Source organism: Mastigoproctus giganteus, chromosome 13 (assembly GCF_048544385.1).
Source record: "Mastigoproctus giganteus isolate SK-2022 chromosome 13, ASM4854438v1, whole genome shotgun sequence".
Lineage (NCBI taxonomy): Eukaryota > Metazoa > Arthropoda > Arachnida > Uropygi > Thelyphonidae > Mastigoproctus > Mastigoproctus giganteus.
Window position 1 is genome coordinate 76,167,840 of NC_143587.1, and position 24,671 is coordinate 76,192,510.

At 37.5% G+C, this 24,671-nt stretch overlaps 1 protein-coding gene and 1 long non-coding RNA gene across 2 annotated transcripts; one reads left to right on the plus strand and one right to left on the minus strand.

Moving 5' to 3' along the window:
• Positions 1-7,099: 7,099 nt before the first annotated feature.
• LOC150076190 (uncharacterized) lies at positions 7,100-19,405 on the minus strand. Its single transcript, XM_090387427.1, has 6 exons — positions 19,253-19,405; positions 17,668-17,717; positions 12,721-12,819; positions 9,830-9,865; positions 8,119-8,163; positions 7,100-7,347 (listed from the first exon to the last, which is right to left on the minus strand). Exons 1-6 carry the CDS (start codon positions 19,377-19,379, stop codon positions 7,273-7,275), a joined length of 432 nt encoding a protein of 143 aa, XP_090243553.1. The 5' UTR covers positions 19,380-19,405; the 3' UTR covers positions 7,100-7,272.
• Positions 19,406-22,002: 2,597 nt separating this feature from the next.
• LOC150076191 (uncharacterized) lies at positions 22,003-23,592 on the plus strand. Its single transcript, XR_016547801.1, has 2 exons — positions 22,003-22,119; positions 23,324-23,592. It is a non-coding gene; the product is annotated as an uncharacterized LOC150076191 (long non-coding RNA).
• Positions 23,593-24,671: the final 1,079 nt, after the last annotated feature.

Sequence of the window (24,671 nt, forward strand, 5' to 3'; positions counted from 1 at the left end):
AGATGTACAGAAGGATGGCTTCAGGGCAGGAGGCAGAGGGTTGTGATAAATGGCTATTCCTCAGATTGGGTTGATGTAAGAAGTGGGGTTCCCCAAGGATCAGTATTAGGACCACTGTTGTTTTTAATTTTCATAAACGACATTGATGAAGGGATAGAGGGACTGATGTCTAAATTTGCAGATGATGTTAAAATTGGTAGAGTAGTTAATGATCACTGTCAAGCTGAGCTTCTTCAGAGAGACCTAGATAGACTTCAGGAATGGTCAGAAAAATGGCAGCTGTGCTTTAATCCAACAGAGTGTAAGGTATTACACCTGGGAAACAGTAATCCCAAAATAACTTATTCACTTGGTGGTAAATAACTTATTCACTTGGAGTTCAACTAAACCCAGTACTGGAGGAAAGGGACTTGAGCGTTACGATACGGTCAGACATGAAATTCTCTGAGCATTGCAAACAGGTTGCAAGGAAGGCCCATGGTGTCCTATCGATGATCTATCGAACTTTTGCAAGTAGAGATAGGGACGTGATAATCCCATTATATAAGACTTATGTTAGACCACACTTGGAAGACAGTGTTCAAGTACGGAGACTGCACCTAAAGTAAGACATCGAGCTTCTGGAAAGGGTACAGAGACGGATAACTCGCCTGGTGAGGTCGGCGAGAGGGCGTCCTTATGAAGAAAAACTTCGAATATGTGGGTTGCAGAGTTTGGAAACTAGACACCTTAGAGGAGATTTGATTGAGGTGTTTAAGGCTCTGAGAGGCATCAGTAAAATGAATGAGGACAAAATTTTCAAGATTATAAATGATGCTAGAGCTAGGGGACATAAATTCAAGTTACGGGGGGGAAATGTTTAGATTGGATTGCACGAAGTTTTATTTTAGCCAGCGAGTTATAAATTACTGGAATAAGAAGTTGCCTTCATGGGTGGTAGAGGCCGAGAGTTTGGGGAAATTCAACGGTCATCTGGATAGTACTTTCGGGTAAGGGAAGCGCATAGGATGGTAGGTTTAATTTCCTTTTTTTTTATTAATTTTAATTTTTTTTTTGTTTTGTTTTTATCATTGTTGCGTTCGGATTTTTTTTTTTTTTTTTTGGCTGGTGCAGCATAAGCCCTAGGCTTTCTTGCACCATGTCGCCATTACTAATACTAATACTACTACCTAGATTGGCAATCACCGATTCCGAGGGGAAACGACACTGTCATGGGTCTTCACGGAAATATAGAGAGAAACATGCCGAAAGGTTACGAACTAATCATGCAATAAGTACAATGACAATGGAGCAAGGGAAAGTCAACGCTACAGGAAGCGCATGGATGAAAAACAGGCCGAAACTCAGCGAACCGTTAAACCGCTCAGACGTAAAGTCGGGGCTTCCCTAGGGTATGTGGTGCCCGGGTGCCAATTGAAAATTGCAACCTCTCTAAAATTTTCTTCATATATGTATGTAAGTTTCAGGTTTTCAGGCGCTCCTTGAACGTTGGCGCCCGGGTGCAGTGCACCACTTTCACTCTCAGAATGGCCCGCCCCTGTGTAACGTAAGATCTTCAGACCTCTGAAGTGTCATATTGCGATTTACACTGGGCTGCTACTTTATTAGGTACTCCCCTGTTGTGCATAAAAATGTTTTTTCCACAACGTTGCAAGTCACATGACCAGGGTTGTGGATATAAATGCAACAGAACAACCTTTCTAGTATCAGTTAAGCGTAAAAACCACAGCAAGAATGGGAAAAAGGAGTGATTGAACAGACTTCGAACGTTTCATGGTAGTAGGTGCAAGAAGTGCTGGAAAAAGCATCTCTGAAACGATAGTTCTCCTGAACTTTTCACGCACCACAGTTTCAAGGGTGTATCGAGAATGGTGCAACGAACAGAAATAAAATCCTCTCAACTGCACTCCTGTGGAAGAAAATCGCTTGTTGATGAGACAGGTCAGAGGACGATGGCTAGAATTCTGCAAGCAAACAGACGGGCCACAATGTCGCACATCACGTCAGAATACAACCTTGGTGCGCAGAACAAAATATCGCAACGGACCACTAGTCCTACTTTCTCGCGAATGGGCTACAACAGCCAACGGCCACATTGTGTACCTTTGTTATCAATGAAGAACAAGAGAGCACGCCTCCTGTGGGCACAGCAACACGAGCACTGGACTATCGTACATTGGAAAACAATTGCTTGGTCTGACGTGTCGAACTTCCGGGTGAATCATGTTGATGGAAAGCTCAGAATTTGGCGGAAACACCATGAATCCATTGACCAGTCATGTCTGACGACTACTGTGTAAGGTGGTGCGGGTAGTGTTATGGTGTGGGGAATGTGTTTTTGGCACACGTTCGGTCCATTTGTACCCATAGATTCACGTCTGAATCCGTTCCTGTTGACAGTTTATCCTCAGTCAGATGGTTACTTCCAGCAGGATAACGCACCAGTGTACAAAGCCCGAATCACTATGGAATGGTTCCAAGAACATGAGAATGACTTTTCCTTGCTGCAGTGGCCCGCTCAGTCCGCGGATCTCGAACCTATTGAACATCTTTGTGATGAGCTGGAGAGGACTGTTCGCTACAGGCCTACACCTCCGTCGCATCTCAACGAACTATGTGACACACTCATGTCTGCATGGTACTCCATTATTGCACAACGTTTTCAGCATCTTGTTCAATCCATGCCTAGAAGAATTCAGGCTGCTTTGAAGGCTATGATGGCTCAACACGCTTCTAGCTAGGTGTACACAATAAAGTGGTAGCACAGTTTAGGTGATATGGTGGATGAACGTCAACATTGCAGTGGACTATCTTTTCACAGCGAACTGGGAAGAGCCGCACATTCGTGTTGTCACGGAGGGAAGGTACGTTTGCCGACGGCAGGTACCTATCCAACAGATAACTTTGGCCATGAGGCATCAGTATTGTATCTGTAACTGTGTACATTCTTAAGTCAATATTTTTGCAGTTTTCGTGAAGAAAAACCAGAGTTTGCGGGAGAAAAACATCCGATCCTCAACTGAGATTTTCTACTTGTTGTGGAAAAAAAATAATAATCAAGCCATTTCACCCGGTGTGGAAGCGCTTTCATGTAGACCATTGTGCTTCACATTGGTCAACCTCAAGGTCTAACATTTATAAGACATTCTCAATATTAATACAGTCAATGTTTCAAAAACGTTTATTAAAAATGAAGTTATCACAAGGTCTTATTCCTGGAGAGATCATCTTATATATAGGACTGTGCAATGGTATTTTTGGTGACTGTATTATACCATTTAGGAAACATTTTGGGCCCCAGTCTTTCTGGTCGGCTCACCGGTGGGAGCATCTATTCAACGACCATTTGCACTGTGCTGCTTGTAAAAGTACAATGATTCTGTATGTTCGCAAAGCCCTCTAGAAGGAGAGAAACCCAGCATCCCAAAGAGCTCTGCTGCAATAGTTCGTAAAATCGATTGCACTTTAGATTATTCTAAATGAGTTTGGTTAAAGGCGGCTCATGCATCAATCATCTTATATTGTCCAGAAATTCACTATCAGTGAATTGCATTCTTACATTATGAGAAAAGTATTGAAAAATTTCAAGACTTATATTGACATGGTGCAAAAGAATAGACTCTTTTACTCTTCTGCTTCACGTAGAAAAGACATGATTTCGAATCCTGATGAAACAGAATGGAATTTTCTTTTCGCACTGTGACCGAGTTTGCTGGTCTGAAACAGGTTTTCCCAGTTTTATCCAGCGAATAGAACTGCTGGATTTAACGGACAGCTTTCCATTTACTCCCTTGTCTGTGCCATTAAGTCAGATGAGAAATAGGAGAGGTCTGAACATTGATAACCTGGCGACTCTACTTGCTACTCTAATACACTCCACAACCTGAGGAATGTCCATTTATGACTACCTTCTCTCTTCTATCCTGCAGTAGCCTTTGATTCAAAAAGGATCTTGCCAATAATTCAGTTTTTTCAGTTTATATAATAGATTTTCATGGAGAAACCGTATCAAAATCTTTACTGAAGTAAAGCTAATTAATGTTGAAATTATTCCTTGCATGCACAATTTTATAGAGAATGATTAATTATTGGAAATAAGCATTGATCGTTTCCAGAAGCAAGAAACGTACCTTAATTTAAAAAGGCATTGGATAAATATTTATTTGAAACAAACCGATGAAAATATATTTTTTAACGTTTAATATTTTAAATTCATCGTGCTTTGTGCGAGGTATGATGAAAACGTTAGGGGGACGGACTTTGTGCACCGAGATTCCGGCGCCACAGTGAGTTTTGTGATTTGTCTAACCATGTTCGGGGATTCATCTAGTATAACGCTTGAATATTTTATTTTCTGTGAGCCTGAATTAGTGGGCTTTAAATAGATGGTGTTTTATGTGTTTGGTTGCGTTAAAATGAATACTTTAATTGAGCAGCAAATTTGAATAAATTTTTATTTCAAATTAGAGTAAAGTGTAATTGTCACCTTGGAAGACACCATCGCCATTCGAGAAAAAGTGTAACATAGCAGGGTGTACAGTCAGCAAGCAGTTGACGATAGTGGAGACCATTGATACGTTGTTCCACATGCACCAGGGGTCAAAGTTTCTACCAGTGAAATATGCTCTACACCATACAAACGCCTCCATCGGCCTGCACTTTCGGTACCATGCATGATGAATCAAGAGCCTCATGTTGTTGATGCTAAATCCGTATACGACCATCCACGGTGTGGAGGAAATAACGTGACTCATCCGACCAGCACACTTTCTTCCAGTCTAACGTCCAACGTGCATGCTCTTTGCACCAGTCTTTTACGATGATGAACCTTGGGTAGGAGGGTATGCCATAGGGGCCGTCTGCTGGTATAAATCATACGTGCGAGCGTGCGACGCATGGTCATGCCAAATATTGTTCCGGGTTGGCCCATGCTGTGTTGGATAGTCAACTCTTGAACAGTGCTACGCCTGTTTGCCTGTACGAGTCGTCAGACCCGGCGCTCGCCTCTAACATCAAACTTTCGGTGGCCTTTGCAGTATTGCCGTCGGGTTGTTGTTTGACAATTTTGACGCCAGTCCTGGTACACTTTAACTACGGCGGCTCTCGAACACCACACCAGGTCAGCCGTTTGGGAAATCGAGGCACCAGCTCGTCGAGCACCCATAATCTGTCCTTTATCAAAGTCTGATAAATCCTTCCTTTTACTCATTACGCTCGGAATGGAATTTTACTACCTCTTGAACTTTATCTATGCTACGTTGGTCGACTAATTCCGCACTCTCGTGCTACCTTACGTAGTCAGTGAGGCGCATCTAGGGGTAGTCATAATTCAGTGATCACTCAGTGTATATATCTGTGAATCTGATATGGGACATGCTAGTTTTAACGCAAGATTTAGTAAATGCGATGCATTTCAGCCAAGTTGGTATCTCGCATCCTCGCTGATAATCATAAAGAATAGCAAGTTCTCGCATGTTAGGATCCGCATAAATGCGGGATACTGACCCACACTTTGTTTCTTCCATCATTGCTGGTGGGTGTATGGCTATAACCGGAAAGAAACGTCCAGTACCCTAATGTAAGGCTTCGCGTCCTCATGTGTCCAAAAGAGCAGGATACTCTCAATCGAATGTGAACATCGTGTTTATCACATTGCTTTGAATCACAAGATTCAGGCTAATATTTTTTTGATTCAGAACTCATAGGAATTTCTCTTGCATGGTCAAAGAGTGAAGCAGAAATATTGTAAACCAAATCTATTGCTACTGCGACTGCTATTCATTTAAAACGTCTGGAAACGTGATCTTCAGCTAATTGGCACTTGTATCATAACAACACCCTTGTACACTCGGCACTTCTCTTTCAAGTATTTCTTGCGAAGCACTGCATCACTGTGATCTCCATCATCCATGCTCATCATATTTAGTGTTATGCGATTTTTTTTTGTTTCCCAAACTATTGTTCCTCTTGAAAGGTCACACATATCCGACGTCCGAGGACATTATTCAGTACTTGACATAAGAACTATCAGAAATACTTCCAAAAGTTGAAGTGGCTTTGGGTTCGATGTACCCAAATACCAAGTAGACTACTTCGAGGGTTGCTGTTGTAGCGGTGAAGGCGTATCAGCGACTTATATCATATTGTGCAATGTATATCATACCTGTAAATGGCGTGCGTTCTATGGTCGATTTGCCTGTTTTGTATACGAAAAATCCGAGTCGCCAGCAGAAAAGAACCGTGCCACCTCACCCGAGACTGACTAATTCAGCCACGTTATGGAAAAGGACCATAAAAATTCCTTACTTTCTCGACGGATTGGAAATCAGGTTTTTTCATCCATTAAAGGATGGATCTCCAGATCTCAAAGAATAAGAGACAGACATTAGAGGCGGGCTTCCTTGAGCAGTTTTCCAATACTAATAGGACAATTATAAGACTATTATTATACTATTATAACTATTATACGTCGTATATAATTATACGACTATTTCAGTAAATAAAACAAAGGTAAGGACCAATTCTGATTAACAAAATGGAACGTTGAAATCTTAAACGATGTTGAAATCATTTGTTTAATAAATCTATAGTAAGCTGCAGCAATCAACAGATTACACTAAAATGACACTAAAATTTCAAAAATAAAAAGCAGGCTTGTGAAATAACTCTGGCTTTGTGTCCATCTCCCCCAGTATATTTTTTCTGTTCATACAGATTCAATTTAAAAATGTATTGTACTTCAATTTACAAATTCTCATTTTATTTTCGACCGCTTATTGATTCCATCATGTTTATGCAAGAATTTGTTCCCATTAAATAACCTATTTATCAAGAAACTGCATTTCTTTCCCGATACAATTGTTTAATTGTGTTTCCCAATGTAATTGGGATTGGTAATGCATTAATCACGTTTTGAACCTTACTGTGCGCTCGATACACAGACAGTTGAAGTGCTTATTTGGACGTTTCCACTAGATCAAACGATCATCCCAATTAATTATTAATTACAGCCAGAGATCATCATAAAAATATCCCTGCACTAAGATTGTGAAAGAAAAGACAACAACCATTGAATTTTATTCTTTGTGTTCTTTAATGGTTTTCAAATTATAGAAATTACATTCAAAACTTTTAGGAAGTTTCTTTTTCTTTTAGCCATATGCCCTTGATACTTGCCAAATGAATCCGAGAAAAAGGGCGAGAGACGTATGTGAATGTCAGACATTCTTTCTTTTTGAAATGCTCTCATCAACTTTTGGTATTTGGCAGTGTTTATTTCGATTTTGGTGCGCAGAATTTATTCGAATCGAAGCCAGGTATATTAACTAAATAAGCCAATGCTTTTATCTGAAAATATACAAACAAATAATGTAATTCTAAGAAAGCATGATTTATTAGGCGTAATCTATTTAAAGATAGTGTTCATCATAATTCTATGAAGTTCATTTTACGAATACATGTATGCTAATTAATACGCATATGTAAATCAGATATTAACCAGAAATACATCTTTTATTACCATCTTAATGCCAAACTTTAAATTTGATAATTAGAAATTCCAATTCTCGCTATATAATAAACACATAAATAAATACGATTTATTTATGCGTATTTTGTGCCATTTTTAGTAATCCTTCAATGTTATTGTTATCCATTTAACGATAACGTTTTTCTCCAGTTTATTCATTTATTATTTTTTAATTTGCGTTCAACGTGCTTAAGCGAAAAAAAAGTTGTTCTTTCTATAAAACAAAAGCTGCAGTTGATCAATAAACATGAAACAGATGATAAACTGCTGAGTCCTCATTAAATTTGGCACATCTCACTGAAAACAGATGCTTTTCTTATTCAAAAAAACAATACGTACTTATTAAAATTTATAAAACATCTTCTCACATATAATACATTCTTATTAATATAAACCGAGTACGTACGTAAATCAATGTACATTTTAGTCACCTTTACACTTTTTTTTCTTTCAGTTTTTGTGTATAATCCGAGGTTTCAGTTATCAGCGAAATTTAATAACTGCGAAATTTAACAACTGCGAAATTTAACAACGAAATTTAACAGTGAACAACTGGTTTGTTAATTTAATCTGATAAATTGGTTACTCACCAGAGCGTCCACACATTTAGCATAGTCTTCCCCTTCCATTTCAGTCTGAAAAAAAAAAAAAAAACAATAATAATAATAATCAGATAAAAATAAACATGTCAGTTAATGCACACTGTGCGCTACATTTCAGAAAATAGTAATAATTAATGATTCATAACAAAATAAATCAACCAATCGATATGAAAAAGAATTCTGAAAAAATCAAAATGATAATTATAAATCAGAGAGCTGTTTCGATATCGATGGCCTGGATTCTAGGACAGATCCATATTTATGATGACATTTCTGTACAGGAAACTGAGAAGGGGAAGGTTATTCATTTTAAATCGAAAGTGTTAATTATATAGCAAAAGCATATTCGAGGTTGTAAGGCTGCGTTATAAACTTGCTTTTACAATTTCTTCATTTCTTTCTTAGGTACCATGTTTCTCAATTAAATTTCCCAAATTTCACAATCGAATTCATCAGCAGGTGATGACCAAATCCCAAATTGCCTTCATTTCCACAATTGTTTAGGACAAAACTGAAGCCTTGAAAATAATTTAAAAGTTTATTAAACTATATTTTGGGTTACCACCCATTCACTTGGCAGTAGTGGATATATACATATAGATGCGCTGTCCTCCAACATGTATTGGAACTAAATGAAAAAGAATTTGGTTTTGTTTCGAGGAGCAGTGTGGTGGTAAGGGCCACTTCCATAAATCGTGATAATATTGGCAGGCATAATTGTTCAGAACATCAGTGTGAGATTAAATCTTGGCTCCGTTCACTGAAACCAGTACACTTAATATACAAAGAGGAACATACCCAGATCCCAACATCTTCGCCCTACAACTTCGCAGTTCGGAAAACACCTGCAAATAGTAAGTTTTCAAGGGCATCTTCCACAGGGAAGATTTTCATTGCTGTATTTTCCAGGTTCATTGTGCTATTTTCCACATGCGAATCGACGGTGTGGATTTGTGTCTATCAAACGATTGTGGAATGTAGCCCTTCTCCGAAGATCCATGCCTTAAAACTATCTACATGTTGTGGAAACACTGATGGGTTTGCTTGTAGTTGATCGCAGCTTCCATGTCAGATTCAAGGCGCGTTCATTCTTGTTAGTTAGTATTTTACGCCTATATGGCATTTTCTTGGGCTCAATGACGCCAGTGACTTCACTTCCTTAGTATGTTTCCTGCTGTTCACTTGGGAAGTTTATTTCTGAGCAGTGGCACTCACAGAGATTTGTTCCTCCCCACACGACGTTCAACTGCCATTCTATCTGAAATTATTTTAGATCTTTCCATATGATTGTTCTTCGAAGTACCCGTTTGAAATTAATTCGAGGCTTAATCACAAGAGAAGTACTCCAGACTTTTGGTAAGATAGCGTATATCATATATATGCTCATTTTAGGAGTTTTGAAATTTGTTTCTGATTTAACATGAGGTTCTATCGGTAATTTCTGATAAAGAACGATTACATTTTGAAATTGAACGATCAATACTATAAATTATAATTTAAGTTTTCTTAAATGAATTATTGCCACTTTTAATTACACATTTTAATTTTATGGGGAATCATTTCTCCATCCTAGAATTTTCTTTGATGTGAAATTTAACTGATAAAAAAATTAATCCAATAATTTCTAAAACAAAAAAAAAATTACTAATAATAAATGTTTAAAAACGTTTAATTTAAATTTTAAAAAATGTTTACTTACACATATCTTTAGTACTTTTTTTCCGCATTCTATCAGCTGCAAAAAAAATCGAAAAGAATTTTGTTATAATTTAACTTTTCTTAACAAGAAAAATGAATTTCGCTTTTCACAAAATTGTATAAAGATTTAAAATTAGTATGTGAAGTTATTCTTCCGAGTGAAGAATAATTCGAATTTTTTTCTTATTTGTTAGCTTTTTCTAAATAATAGACACTTTCACTCTTTGGCTGGAAGAGATTTAAATTTAATTTCCTTGGGAAGCTCTAAATCAATATCATTCACAGCTCTGGCTGCACTTTCTTATCTGCTTATTATCGAACTGCAACGTCAAAAAGAGTTTCAATCTCCTGTCGGAGAAAAGCATGGTGGACCCAAGAGCATCAGACTCACTAGACAGGATTGCATACTCAAGAGCGCGTGCACAGTTCAATAGAAGCAAATCTAAAGCCATGAAAGCCTACATCGACAAAACAATCAAGATCAGGAAGGCACCGTTTAAGGCAAGGCATGATAAATTCCCTCAAAAACTTAATTCGATCGAATGGATAGACTACATCACATGATTTAAGCAAAAGTCAGCGTCAGACCTTAAGAGCATTCACAACAGTCGTCAGCGAGATGTCCTCGCTTCCATCATCATCATCAAAAAAAGAGAGCTAATCCAGGCCATCAATGATATCCCACCAATGTCTTGCACCGGATATGATGGGGTCCCACAATTCATCCTTAAGAGCGTTAGTGTTTTCATCATTGATGCACTCCTAGGAATCTTTAACGGAATTCTCACAACTCAAAGTTTCCCAACAGCCTGGAACCAATATATTGTCCGACCAATCCCCAAAACATGAGGAGCGACCTCAGTTTCACGATTCAGGCCAATAATGAAAGCCTCATGGAGGAGTGCCTTCTTCCCATCCTAACCAACCAGGTTCTGTCACGTGAATTACCATTCATTCACTATGCCTTGAAACGCAGGTCCACCATTATCAACCTGTTGCAAACCACCAACACCATTCTGGGGGCTCTACAAGATAGGGCTGAGATGGCAATTGTTTATCTGGATATCCAGGCTGCATTCGACAGCATAGACATCCAGTCCCTCCTGTAACTTTGTGAGGAGGGATACCACATAAAAGGAAATGTACTGGAATTCTTGAAATCGCTACTTACGACCAGGGTCCTTCACCTGACTGTGAATAAAAAATCATTCACAAGAAAAGTTTGTGTAGGTGTTCCCAGGGCAGAGTTCTTTCAGGGCTCCGCTTTATGGCTGCCATCCGCCCATTGCTGTGCTAGCAAACAGAATTTATCAGTTATGCAGACGACTTGAAGTTCCTCTATCGGATTCACGGGACCGCTCGACCTGATTCTGTTTCTGAAGCCATTAGTAGCAGCCTTAAGAATTTGATTACATACTTGGCACAGTTTTCTCTAAAGATAAATCCAAACAAATCTGTATAAATGGTGTTCTTACTCAAATCAAACCCAACACAACTAAACCTGGAAATCCACGGAACCCCCATCACCCCAGTAACCAAGCACAGAGATCCTGGCGTTATCGTCGACTCTAAACTCAGTTTCAAACACCATGTTGCAGTTAGTCATTCACAACAAGTTCTGCAGATCCAGTTGGCTTGCCGAACAACACCTCCTTCATATCACAGAGCCCGAGTACACGCTCCATATGGCGCCTCCGTAGTCAGGAGGGTAGGAGCAGCAGTGCGTAGCACACGCTTCTTGATTAGATGGGGATTCGAGCCCGTGACCACCAAATACGGAGAATGCGGAAAGTTCAGGGAATGACCACTGCATATCCCCAGAGCAATATGGCTTTAGTTGCTAATGCTCCTAAAAACAAATAACAACAACAACCAATACATTTACCGGTTTCTGCAGCGAGTCATCACATACGGTTCAGAAATCGACAACGAGATCCACGCTAAAAAAACCATTGTATCTGATGAGTTCTGGCTTCTTCCTTGGGTCCTCTGCAAGCATAAACTGCCACCACAGATGTGCAATTGGAGGATCCCCCCTGAAACCCTTAAGAGCCCTCCCCTCTCTGCAGTCTGTGGCGTGGAGACTCAGGATAGGCGATAGATTCTTGCCCATGGAGATGCTCCACAACGTCCAGGAGATGGATGTGGCCTACACAAAGTACACAGAGGACAAATCGTACAGAAGACGCATCATCAGGGACCAGATTTCGTCTTCAGCCGATTGACTGCCATCGTCTTTTCACCGCTTTTCATGTTCTTTCATTTCCCATGTTAATATTAATTTTATATGTAAAATATGTAATTATACGTTATATGTTTTATGTAATTTTTCCTGTATTAGGTAACTTATGTTAAACCCCTAGCATTGTAACTGTTATGGGTATTATTGCATCAGGCAATCATGTAACTATTCACTGCCTGCAATAAAGATATTAATAAATTATAAGAATAAAATACAAGAGTCGTACGCTCTTGTGGCTTCACGAACAAAGTACACGATGGAAACATTGCGCAGAGAACTAAAACGTTGCGAATTATTGAACTTTAAAATAAAGGACCAGTGCGAGAAACAAATTCCAATTAAAGAAAATTTATTTATTTTGTTATACTTTGATTTCTGATATTATAAGGAGGATTCTTAGAACAGTGGTTCCTAGAACCCTACATTTCTCATTCATCGAATACTCTCGATCAGCAATTTAGGGAGGTCACAACGGTTGACATCAGTTCAAGGACTACACGAGGGATGCGCCATTACGTCGTATTTTACGGGAGGGAAGAAGCATACAAATCAAACAACAACGTGCTCAATGCACAATGTCCAGATCTCTGGTGCAGATCCTCTTAAAACAACACGGTACCATTGTTATGTTAACAGATATGTTAACCTACCTTGGTCCAGTCTTCTAACTCGCAGATTTTTTGTATCAGTTCTTTGCCATTTGCCTCAATTCCCTCTTCTTTAGCGCAGCTGCGAATCTTGTCTTGAACCTAAACAAAGAATATGTTAGCTGTTGTTTCGCACTAATTAAGTTTGGAGAGAATACCTTTTCAGTCATTTTTTAATAACACAAGTAACAATAAAATTTCATGAACCAAATTATCGTAAAAAACATGTTGGAAATATGTGCATATACATTATATTTTCTATATCTATTTTAAGGATGGTTAATATGGCTGTTTCATCAACTGGACCAGTGTCTTGTGTGGTGGTTCAGCAGAGTTGAGTACTGGATTCCTTGCTGTTTTTTGTTTTTGTTATAGGGCATGATATCAAGGTTTTCTGATGATATGAGTACGAAAGATGCGGGATTGCAATACATTTTTCTAGGCCATTTTGAATTAGCATACCTCAGTAACTGAGGTATGCTAATTCAACATCACCTAGAAAAAATATTCATAAAAATTCAGTGAGCAAAGTCAGTTAAAAAGAGAAATATTGCACATGGGTAATAATAATCAGAGTTTTCGTATTACTTGCGAAACAACAAACATAAATTCCGTTGGCAGACTGAAACCTGCTTTTTATTATGGATCAGGGCATCAGTGTATTGAAATTGTCTGGCTGAGCTTAAGTCTTTTTCCCAGAAGGATTGGGAATTGAAAATATTATGGTCTGCAAAGAGAGAGAGAGAGGGTATTCTTGCATCACGGGGATGGTCAGGACAGCGCAGAGCAGATATGGAAAAATGTAAGTGGTCCAGCAGAACTTTCAGCAAACATATATAATTCTGTAAGAACTGACATAATTGAAGAGAAAGGGTATATATAAGATTACAAAGAAGATACAAGAGTTCTGAAACAATGGATTGTGGGCTAGAGTCTGCGGTGCTTTGTGCTCCTTGGGTATAATCTAGTACATCTCCTCGTAATATGATCCTGCATGTTGTTTCACGTGTGGTTCCTTGTACCACGAGAAGCGTCTGTTTAAGGATTTCGTGCTTCAAGACCAATCTGATCAGATTGGTCTTCAAGATGGACGGACCTGCTCAGATGTCGTGGAATTGCAGAATCTATTCACGTGTTTTGGAAAATCAGTGCTTGACAGATTTTCCAAAATACAGATTTGTAAAATCTGTGCTTAGAATTTCATTTGGGTTTGAGACCTCACTGTAATTTTGTCATTTATTGATAAACTGGAAATATCATCTGCATTTAAAAAAAAAAAACGGCACATTGTTTGTTCATTGGGGTCTCCAGACTCCTGGAGTTCTTTGTAGTTGTTTTCTGAGAGACCTTTTGCTGCTAACGTGTTATTCGGGGTCTTTGGCACCATACTGATGCACGATTATCTGGATAGTCATTACTTGTTGCATATACCATTCTCCTTGATCTCCTATCTTAGGTCCGTGTACTTCCTGATCATTTGCTCTTTTGTTTTCTGGAGGTTGCCAATGCTGGGCACTACTATGTCAATCACGTAGCAGCTTCTTCCTTCGTATTGACAAGAGTTATTTTTTAGGATTGTCTTGTCCGTCAATACATTTCCTGGCGTTGATTACCTGATCTTGGATGGCGAGCATGAATCTTTCAGTTTCGAGGAAGACGTTCCGCTCGTGACCATGCATTAGAAGCCATTTTATCTGTGTGGTCCTGATGGAGGCCATTGCAGTGTCTACAATGGAGTGTCTTCTTTGCCCATCTTTCTAGCTTCGTTTCTCCCGTCTGGGCGGGAGGGTACACCTCGCTAAGGTTGAGTGGCATATGCCCCTTACCTCTCTTCCTCATGATCTGGTAAATTGCTACTTTGTTTTTCTGGAAGTAATCCTTCTGGTTAGCTATCGCTGTCTTCTGTTGCTCAATAGGGTCTATCAGGCCCCTGCCTCCTTCGTTCCGGGCTATTGTCAGTCTCTCCACTGCTAACTTCCGTTTAAATCACGTGGGAGAGAGTGGGCAGGTTTATCCTTCCTTCCTTGAGGTTATATCCATATTTTCTCTTGTTTAGCATGGAGGATAGCGGGTTTAGTTCCAGACAGCACCACAGTAGGATCAGGGTATCTTCCAGAAAGATTCCTGTCCTGATGAGGATCGGTCTGGTTGTAATATTCTCGACCTTTATGGTGGTATACTTCAATTTGCCGTAGTTTCTTCTAGGAAGTTTGTTACTCTCGGATTGAATTTGAAGATCTTCAGCGTCTCAATTAGCCAACTATGAGGAACGGAGTCGAAAGGCTTGCAGTAATCAGAGTATCCTGTCACAGGTTTCTGCGTTTCTTGTAGGCTTGATTTACAACTATGATATCAATTGTTAATTGCTGCTTGGATCCTTCGCTCATCCTCTTGCATTCTTTCTGCTATTCTGCCATGATTTTTGGCTCTGCATGTGGTCGGATATCTTCTTCGTTATGCAGCTGGGAAGGATCATGTACAGGTTATCGTTCTGTATTTTGCCGGGTTTCCTGTATCTTGGTTCTTAACCTTCAGGTATGTGATTCTTTGAGTAAGAAATTCTGGAGTTGTCTCTGAGTGGCTTATCATACAGACCAAAAAAAAAAAAAAAACCCAAGCTATTATATTAGGCCACCCGAATATTTATATTTATATGCCATGCTGTGTGTCTAATGTGTGTTAATTGCCTGCGTTCTATGGCCGATTTGTCTGTTTTTCTGGAAGAAAATTACCCAATTTCTGGGGTAAAAACCTCGCCATCTACACCTGAGACCGACTAACTCAGCTACGGAGTGAAAAAAGAAGCCCATTAAAGTTCCTCGCGTCATCGACGGGATTGGAATCCGGGCCTTTTCTACCCAGTATAAGGAGAACGTTGGCGATGCCGATGCCGCTATACTACCCGCTCAGACGGTGGCTTACCATTAAAAAAACCAAACAATTATACTTAGGCCACCGGAATAATTAAATTCATCTGCCGTGCTATGTCTTATGTCTGTTAATTGCGTGTTCTATCGTCGATTTGTCTGTTTTCTGGATGAAAAACCTTGCTATCTATGCCTGAGACCGACTAACTCAACCACGAAGTGAAAAAAGCTCATTAAATTTCCTCATGTCATCTACGGGATTCAAATCTTGGCCTTTTCCACCCGGTGTTGGGAGGACGGTGACGATACCACTGTGCTACTGCGCAGACGGCTTACCATTAGATTGAACTGTTCAGCTAGTTGCTTGTGAGTGGTATGAACGTCTTGTACCAGGAGCTGTGGATATTTTATGTTCGTGGGGTTCGCCAGTTTTAGCACTTCCTGATCGATGTTATATTTCTTCCTGCCAAATCTTCCATTCTGTCATCTCCTGTATGTCCTTGATTTTTTCCCCATTCTGTTTCTATCCAGGGGGCTCGACTGCTATGTCTTCTTTCACTGTTCAATATGTTGCCCATAACTCCTCGATCATTTTCTGCTCGCGTGGTTTGTTGCCATCTTTCGCATCTTGTCTTATACTCCTGTAGAAGTCTTTGGTTTTCATCGAAATATTGTTTATTTTCCTTTGAGAGCTCTCTTTGTATTGGCGTAGTCTCCTGCTGAGTGCAAGGAGGTTCTGGTTTAGCGTGTCTAATTATTCTCCTATTCTTTTAATTTTGGTTCGTGTTTACTGCGTTGGTTCGTGTTTGGTGTGTTGTTTCTCTTGCTGATACTCTTGGCTTTTGAGATAAACTTCTTACTTTTATTACTCCGTTGATACTGGGTCATTTGGCCTATCTTGAATTCTATCTTCTCTTAAAGTCTTCTTTCCCTAGCGGACATTCTGTGTTTTTTCGTTTCTTCTCGTGTCCCGTTTCTCTTCCGTTCCCAGTGGCTACTACGGCAGCACAGTATACTGTGTAGATGGCCTCTAATTTGTGTCGAGGTAATGTGGTATCATTTCTGATTGCTATACGATACAATTAGGACTCTGCTTCGGTATGGAGTGGGTCTTTTTTGGGTCCATTCCCTCGAATTCTGTTAGGACCTTCTTTTACTCATATTCTATTCTGTATTTCGTGACCTCATCTATTTCTACTTCACTTCGGCTACTCTGGGTTGAATGTCTTCTAGCGTTTATCTTCTGGTTCCATGTTCTCCATATTCTTTGTTCTTTGTAGTTTGTCGCTCATATCTTGCTTGCTTTTTTTTCTAATTAGAGAAGTTGCCAACTATCTTCTCCAGTTTCAACTTCGTCACCCCTTCATCATTAAAAAATAAAAAAAAAAGAAACCGATAAGAAAATAATCGATTTAAGAAATGCGGGTTAATGTCTTCCCACTTGATCACCTCCTTTCCCCTAATAAATAAGCGTGAGAAAGATAAAAGAATCGTTAGTAATATAAATTGACCTCGTAAGTTTTGTTTATTTTACAAAAGTCAACATTCCGAAATTTATCAGTTTGAAAATTGAAAATAAAAATTATTTTGAAGAGGTTGAATAAATGAACTATATCGCAATATGTTCTTCCCTGGTTGAGTACATTTATGGGACCCTCCTGCATAGTTTGCATGCATCGGGTAATTATTGATCAACCAGAGAAGGTCCAAAAAAAAAAAGAAGTAACTGCAGTATTTTAAAACTATTGACTCGACACACGTTGGACACTCGATCACCTGTCATCAAAATATTGGAAAGATTGGAGTATGGGAAAGACTTTGCAGTGGTCTGCAGATGGCTCGTATAATCATCTTGTTTGGTGACTGCTGTTCTAATATACTTCGACAGTTCTGCTTTGTCTTGTATCTATCAAATTAAGTTTATTAATTGAATTTGTTCACTATCTGAAATTAATTATATTAATTTGCAATAACTGAAATTAATTTAATTATATAATTATTTAGATCTTTGATCGCTTTTCTTATATTTTATTTAGTTACTACTATTTGTATTAATAATAACACAAATATTTCATCTTCTTACCTTATCGGGAGCTGCCTCTAGGGACGAGGCCAAACTTGTTACATCATTACCTGTAATTTTATGCAAATACTTTTTAATATTTTCTTTTTTTTCTTTCCGATTCACACAATGAATTAAATATTATAAATATTTGTACGATAACATTTTAAGCGAGATAGTGTTGTCATCACTAAATGATTTTAACTGATTTTTATAGTAAATTCGTAATATAATATTCACTGGTAGTATTATTAAAAATCTGCATCATTGAATGAAAGGTGCTTTATGAGTTTCGTTTCTTTTTAAGATGGGTAAATTTTAATGAGCAGTGATATTAACTCGTTCACAAAAACTAGCTATCCATCGAAGATCTTCGATGGATAGCTTGACCATCGAAGATCTTCGCCCTTCGATGGTCAAGCGGATAGCCTAAAAGTACTTAAAACATTACTGGAAATTTGAAATTAGTTAAAAAATAGTCTTACAGTTTAAGAAATCATGATAAAATGGCAAAGTTTTGAATGATTCGGAAACAGAATTAAAGTGCAACGGTGGGAAGGAATATTATACCAGGGAGAAGCAGTGAATCATAGAGTAAGGTGAAAACAAAAGCAGGAGGAAAGAGTAAAGTGACCTGAACATGGGATTTATTTTCTAAATTATCATCAATAATGTCTGGTCCATGGAATTATTAAATTTTGGATCATTTTCAACCTTCCTAGTCAAAAATGGAATTGTAGGATGGATCAGGGGTCTACCACTGTCCATCAGTGCAACGGAAGCATCCTGGTTAACCCCAAACAAAGACCTTCAAGACTATTCCATACTCAGGAATAGTAATGGTTATTGCATCTCGGACGGTTATGGCGTTCTTCTTGTGATTTTGAAATCTTGGAGATATCTGGAATGCTGCATACCTGGAGTTGCTGCAGCTGCCTGACATCCTAACGCGAGGTGCAGGGCGTGAAACTCCGCTCATTATGAAAATAATCATCTTATTACTTAGGGGGTTTCAAAAATTTGATAAAAAAGGACAAATGTATAAGTGTTTTTGATGATTATGCTGAAAAATGAATACTAAGAATAGGTAGTTTCTCCTTGCCCATTTTTTACGTTCTGTCACTTATTTATTAAGTCTAAATCATACGTAGCTTCTGAAATACAGGTTATGTAGTTTTATCTGCCGGAAATTCAGAGATTTTTCATCAAATAAACAATAAATTGACCCAAAAATAAACGCTGTTACAGGCACAATACAAACACCTCATTGCCTTTTTTGTTTCGGCGGGTAACCCCCCCCCCCCGCCCATTTAAAAGTTTGGTGCCGAGGTTAGCCGCAGAAAGAAGCAAAAAAGTGACTGAAGACACATAAAAAAAACCATCAGCGAACAAAGGAATAGGAACTCTTCAAAATGTCAAAATTGATCTTTTTTACTTGTCATAGTAGGATGAATTCGGTATTATGAAATAAAGCATTATGATTTGATCATAATGCTTTTTTTTTAAACAAGAATCTATGAAGATATTGTATATTTTGAATTGGCAGAATCGATATATCACTCAAAGAGAACGAAGAAAGAAAATGATAAATATGGAAACATCTTACCGCAGATGGCCTTCTTGTTATCCTTTACAAATTTGGCTGCGTAGCTCACATCAATATTATTCATATCACAATTACTGTCTCCTCCTCGGATCGCTTCGAACATCAGAAACAAAATAACGAACTTCATTTTGCCGTGGTCTTCTTTCGAGCTCTTGTGGGTTAGGCCAGCTATGAGGCTGATCTTTAAATCATCAAGTTAGGCCAGGTGTTTCAACAAGACTAGCACACACACCGTTCTTGGAACGGATGACACAAAGGACAGCTGATTACTTCTTTCGTATAAAACCCACATCAAAACTTCAAACGCATACATTCGATTTGCTTTCGTTGTTTGTTTTACAGTCATGCGATCTTAAGAAACTCAAAAGCGAAACGAAAACAAGTATTATTCAAGAAGATTATATTCAGGAGTCTCCAGAAAACAACGTTTGGATTAGAGGAGTGGAAAATATTATACAAAATATTCAGGTGTGTTTTTCTGAGATAAATCTTTTTAGTTAAAGTAAAAAGTTTTATTATCTGTTGACGTCAATCCTTCGGAAGCTCAGCTTTGTGTTATTTCTCGCAGAAAGGAGACTGAAGCGGTTCTATTCATCTTTGAATAACACTCAGATTTCTAGACAAGGTCACGTATTTATATTTGGGACAATCCTAACTTCTAACCTCTCTTGGAATATGCACATCACAAATATGGATTTTCGCTAATCAAAAAAAGCTGAGTTTTCTTTGTCACTCTGGAAGTTACTTTTCTTCTAACAACCACTTATTCTAGAAATCTTAAATATGTCCTTATACCCAAGAAACTTGGGCTTTTATTCCAGCAAACCAACTAGAAAATATACACTATTACAAACTTATATGGAAACACCTGATATTATATTAGTAATTTTTGTAATGGTTGTAGGATGTATTTGAACGTGCAATGATGGTAATTTGAAGAAAATGGCCGATCTGCCTGAATTCCAAAGAGGTCAAATTGTGTTGAACGTTTAATAAAGACATCGGTGACTAAAATTGCTTATTTTTTTATGCATCCAGAAAAACTGGATAGGTGTTATTTGTTTTGTACATATATACTACAGAGTATATATGTATACAATCAATTTGGTATATTCTCAGGAAAAACAAAGATGAAATGCCCAAAACGTAGCTTCTTTCAAAGCAGAAATAAGTGAAATTTGGAATTTGAATGTGATTGTAAAGTATTATTTTCTTATTGATGGAAAGAAGAGAAACGTGTACTACTTATCCCTTTTATGCAGTATGTCAGGAACCAATGAAGTCCCAAAGAATCCAAGATGATGTATTTTATATTGAAATCAACAGTGGTGTGCATACATTTGATTAACTCATTCACACCTATATTCTACGTAAAACAAAAAGATGGTCCTTCATATTTTTATTGACATTAGACAAGGCTAGTACAAATGCAATGGTTCTTCTACAAACTATTAATCGAAATGGTAGACTCTGAGAACGTTTTTACAAGAACTTGTTCTGAAGCTAGCCAAAACGTAAAAGTGAATCAAATAGAATGCAAGTATTCCTCTGCAGCTGCGGACTGCTATGCACAAAGCATTGACTATTAGAGGTCCAGACTGAAATTAATAGTAAGTTTCAAGGTCAGAAATGTTCATTGTGTCTACGAAACGAGGAAAGAAAGATGCAAGATGTTTTCGACTCTTGTTTTTAATTATTTTTATAAATTTTATTTTGTTTCTTATTACTTTATGCATATATATCTTTTATTTTTGTGTGTATATCTTCGGGATGTAGCCAGTTGTCTACTTGTCATGTATAGATCCTAAAGAATAGGACGCAGATACAGTTTCCCACCCTCTCTGAAACTTTCAGCTGTTTCTGCTTGGTCATCGTTCATTTCAAGTTTGAAATGAATTCCGGATTAACCGCCTGAAACAGCTTTAAATATAAGCCAAAATATTTGAACATTTCATGCAGTCTTCTGCAAACAGACTATGTCCTGGAATTTTGATAAGACAGTGTATATAATAATTATATAATTTTACTATTGCTATAAATAAATAATGCATATGATAGAAATTAGAATTAAGTTTATTAGTCAAGGAAATTACACTGTGCGGGCACAGTGGCCCGTCCTGGACAGCCCACGACAACAAGGACTAAATGATGGTGAAAGCAGATCCTGTTAATATGTAGAATTAATTTTTCCATTCAACATACAAAACCCTACTAAAAGAGTACCCAGTTTTAATAGAATTAAGGATTTAGGTAATCTAAGGAACGTCTGTTCTTTTTTTTTTTTGAATTAATAATTTCTGCATCTACTGCTATTAAATTATTTTAATCTGTCAAAATTATGTATTTTAATTTTCTCCCGGAAACTCGTTTTTTTTTTCGTTCAAGGAACAGCAAATCGACCAAAAAGTATGCGTGATAATGTCAAAATGAGTATAAGGAAAACTGAGGTAACGTTAGCTTTGATTCAAGCTCCAGCAATTGTTTCCATTTCTAAGAATTTCCATGGGATTCACAATAGACCCATAGTTTCATTATTTGACCATCGGAAATGACGTAATTTTTCCGTGACCAGCGACAAGGTACATCGCATTCACACAATGCTAGTTAAACAGTTCACGCACTCTTCCTTCTACATCACCAGAATTGTCAGTACGGAGAAGTTGCTAGGAGTCAGCCTGCCACGATGTTTCTCTTTCTAAATTCCAACATTGAAACCAAATAAATAGACTAATCTGAAAATAGCCTGGTTTTAATTTGAAACGCTCTGTTGTAGGAATTTCTAAAAACAAAATGAAGGTCCTTTTGTAGTAGATGTGGTTGCAAAGTGCGTGTCAGAAGATCCTTATTGCCAAACGAGAAAACGCTGAGTAAGTTTGATTTCTTATCATAATAATCTTATGCTTAAATTCAGAACTGACTATAGAAGATTAGCCCCATGGATTATACACTGAACTTAATTGACCAATATAACTTTGATTCTTTTGCCGGATTTTAAAAATCCGGCAAAAGAACCTCGCCCTTTTTCTATTCGTTTTATTTTTTTTTTAAAAGTAAATGTAGAACCAAGGTCCCGATCTCAAATTTTGGAATAAACATAATTTATTTCAAAAATAATTTTCTATAAAAACACTTTATTTTTATTTTAAATTATGACTTACCTGATTGTTCATTGTAATCCACTTATTTAATATTTCAATTATTTCATTTATGATGTAAACTTTTACATTTTTAATTACGTATATTTATGTATCGGTTTACCTGTGCTTTTATGTGTGATATGGTAGCTGTGTTTGACGTTTACTCTGATTTTCACATTTTAATTTGGTATTCAAGCTATAGTACGATGGTCCTTGATCTTTATAGCGAACATTCTTCAAGTGATGCTATAGAATATCGCCGATTTCGAAAGTCATTGCAATGATGAATTTTATCCTGAGATTTCACTTAAGTCAAATGTCTCTAATTTCCACAGTCTGGCGTTTTTTCGACAGCCAAGAGTTTGCAACACTGCGCAATATTAAATGATGGTTAACTCGTGTCCTCCTCTACAATACGACCAGTTTTGTTTATGGGCACTCGTTTGTTTAAAAGAAATTAAAAATTCAAACAAAGGAGTATAAAAATTTACAGGTGTGAGAGCTGCTGTGGCTGCACAATGCACTAAAGGCTTGAAATAGCCAAAACTATTTTTGGTTAGCAAAGGCAAAGAGTCTGCCTTAATTACTTGATTAATTAAATTATCTTCAGAACTTATTTTCGATTTTAGAAAACACCTTGATCTACAAGGTTTTCTAGGCTCCTATTTGTTCCTCTTGTTTTGGTAAAGGGGTGAGTGAGGTCCGTAGGAGCAAAACAGGACCTTGCCTTAATAATCGTATCAACAGCATTAATTATTTTACTCTATTTATTTTGTGGTTAAAACGTTTTTAAATTTGAATATGAAATAAAATATTAATTTATGCTCTTTGAAATAGTCCCTTTTGTTCTGCATGTTTTACTCGAAGTTTTATGCAAATTTTTGAATGGCGCTCAATTGTTTATTCAAAAACAATAATTTTCTTTGTTTTGCAGAAATGCCATCTCCAGAATCATCCCTCCAAGAAGTGGCACTACAACTCCTAGAAGCGTATGTCCGATAACGGCAAAGTTTCTTAAAACGATGCTTGCAAATATCAGAATTCAATAAAATGTAGCACACTTGAACAACAAGAAAAATGCAAGGGAAAAATTATGTTGGTATTCAGTCTCTTTGAAGATTGGCAGAGATACCTCGTGGTGCAGTCTGTACAGGTCTGTTCCAGTTTGCTAAAAATCAAACTGCGGTTGTGTGGTGTTCAATCATTTTCTCCTCACTACTAGACAGAATAATGAATTGCATTTCCATAAATCATACATAATTATATGATATTTCTGATGAAATAATCTTTCTCAAGGTACGCGAGAGGACGTATTCATTATTGGAACCTTTACTATTTAATATCTATTTCGAATTAAACGTGGCTGATTTCCCAGGCGGAGCGAATGATTCGCTCCATCATGAGCAAATCTCTTCTCTACATCCAAGCAATATACAATTTTAGTCCTAATTATAGTGAAGTTCAAAATTCTCTAAGTATATTTTGAGCAATCGATAACAACATCAATGAACGCAAAGCTGTATAATGCAGGGATCCAACGAAAATTGTAATAATAAAACACGATTACTCTATGCATAGTCAAATTATACAAAGATAAAAATCTACAACTGATCCGAGAATCGCATTCCAATGTAATTGTCACTTCTTCCCACACGAAAATAAAATAAGCAAAAACCTATAAGACGATAGTTTTTATTGAAAGATTTTTTATCTCCATGAACAACTAGAAATCAACAAAAAAGCCCTATTCACCATCTTCAGAGTTTCCTTAATTAGAATTAACCGGTACCATATGGTAATCAATTCAAGTCATCTTAAAATTAGTTGCTGTAGCAAAATATCTCCTTACAGAGAAGATCTTTAAAGACTATTCATCAGCGGGTGTATTCAATGGCTATTCAAGATAATATAGACTTTGTTTAATTGATTATATCCATGCTAAATTAAAAGGATCTTCTCAGATTATTCGAAATGAAACAATATTTAAAATTAAATACAGAATTTACTACATCTTTAAAGAATTAACAGACATATGACACACAGCACGGCAGATGAATTTAATTATTCGGGTGGCCTAAAAATAATAGTTTGGTGTAATACCAGAAAGGAAGCAAATTTGTGACAACTGACTTACCAGTAGAAACCATGTTGATTGTAATCAATGAAAGGCCTGAAGAATTCGAAGAGAACTCTGTGTACTGCTGTGTCGAAGGGTTTAGCCAGGCTGTTTTGTGACGATATGGATCTGTAATCAGTTACAGCATTTTTATCACCTTTTTTGA

Coding starts and splice junctions, on each gene's coding strand:
- LOC150076190 (XM_090387427.1), bottom strand. CDS start 19,379: ATGAAGTTCGTTATTTTGTTTCTGATGTTCGAAGCGATCCGAGGAGGA. Junction 12,820..17,667: donor TAGAGGCAGCTCCCGATAAG/GTAAGAAGATGA, acceptor TTCTTTGTTTAG/GTTCAAGACAAGATTCGCAG. Junction 8,164..9,829: donor AAAAAGTACTAAAGATATGT/GTAAGTAAACAT, acceptor TTTTTTTTTCAG/ACTGAAATGGAAGGGGAAGA.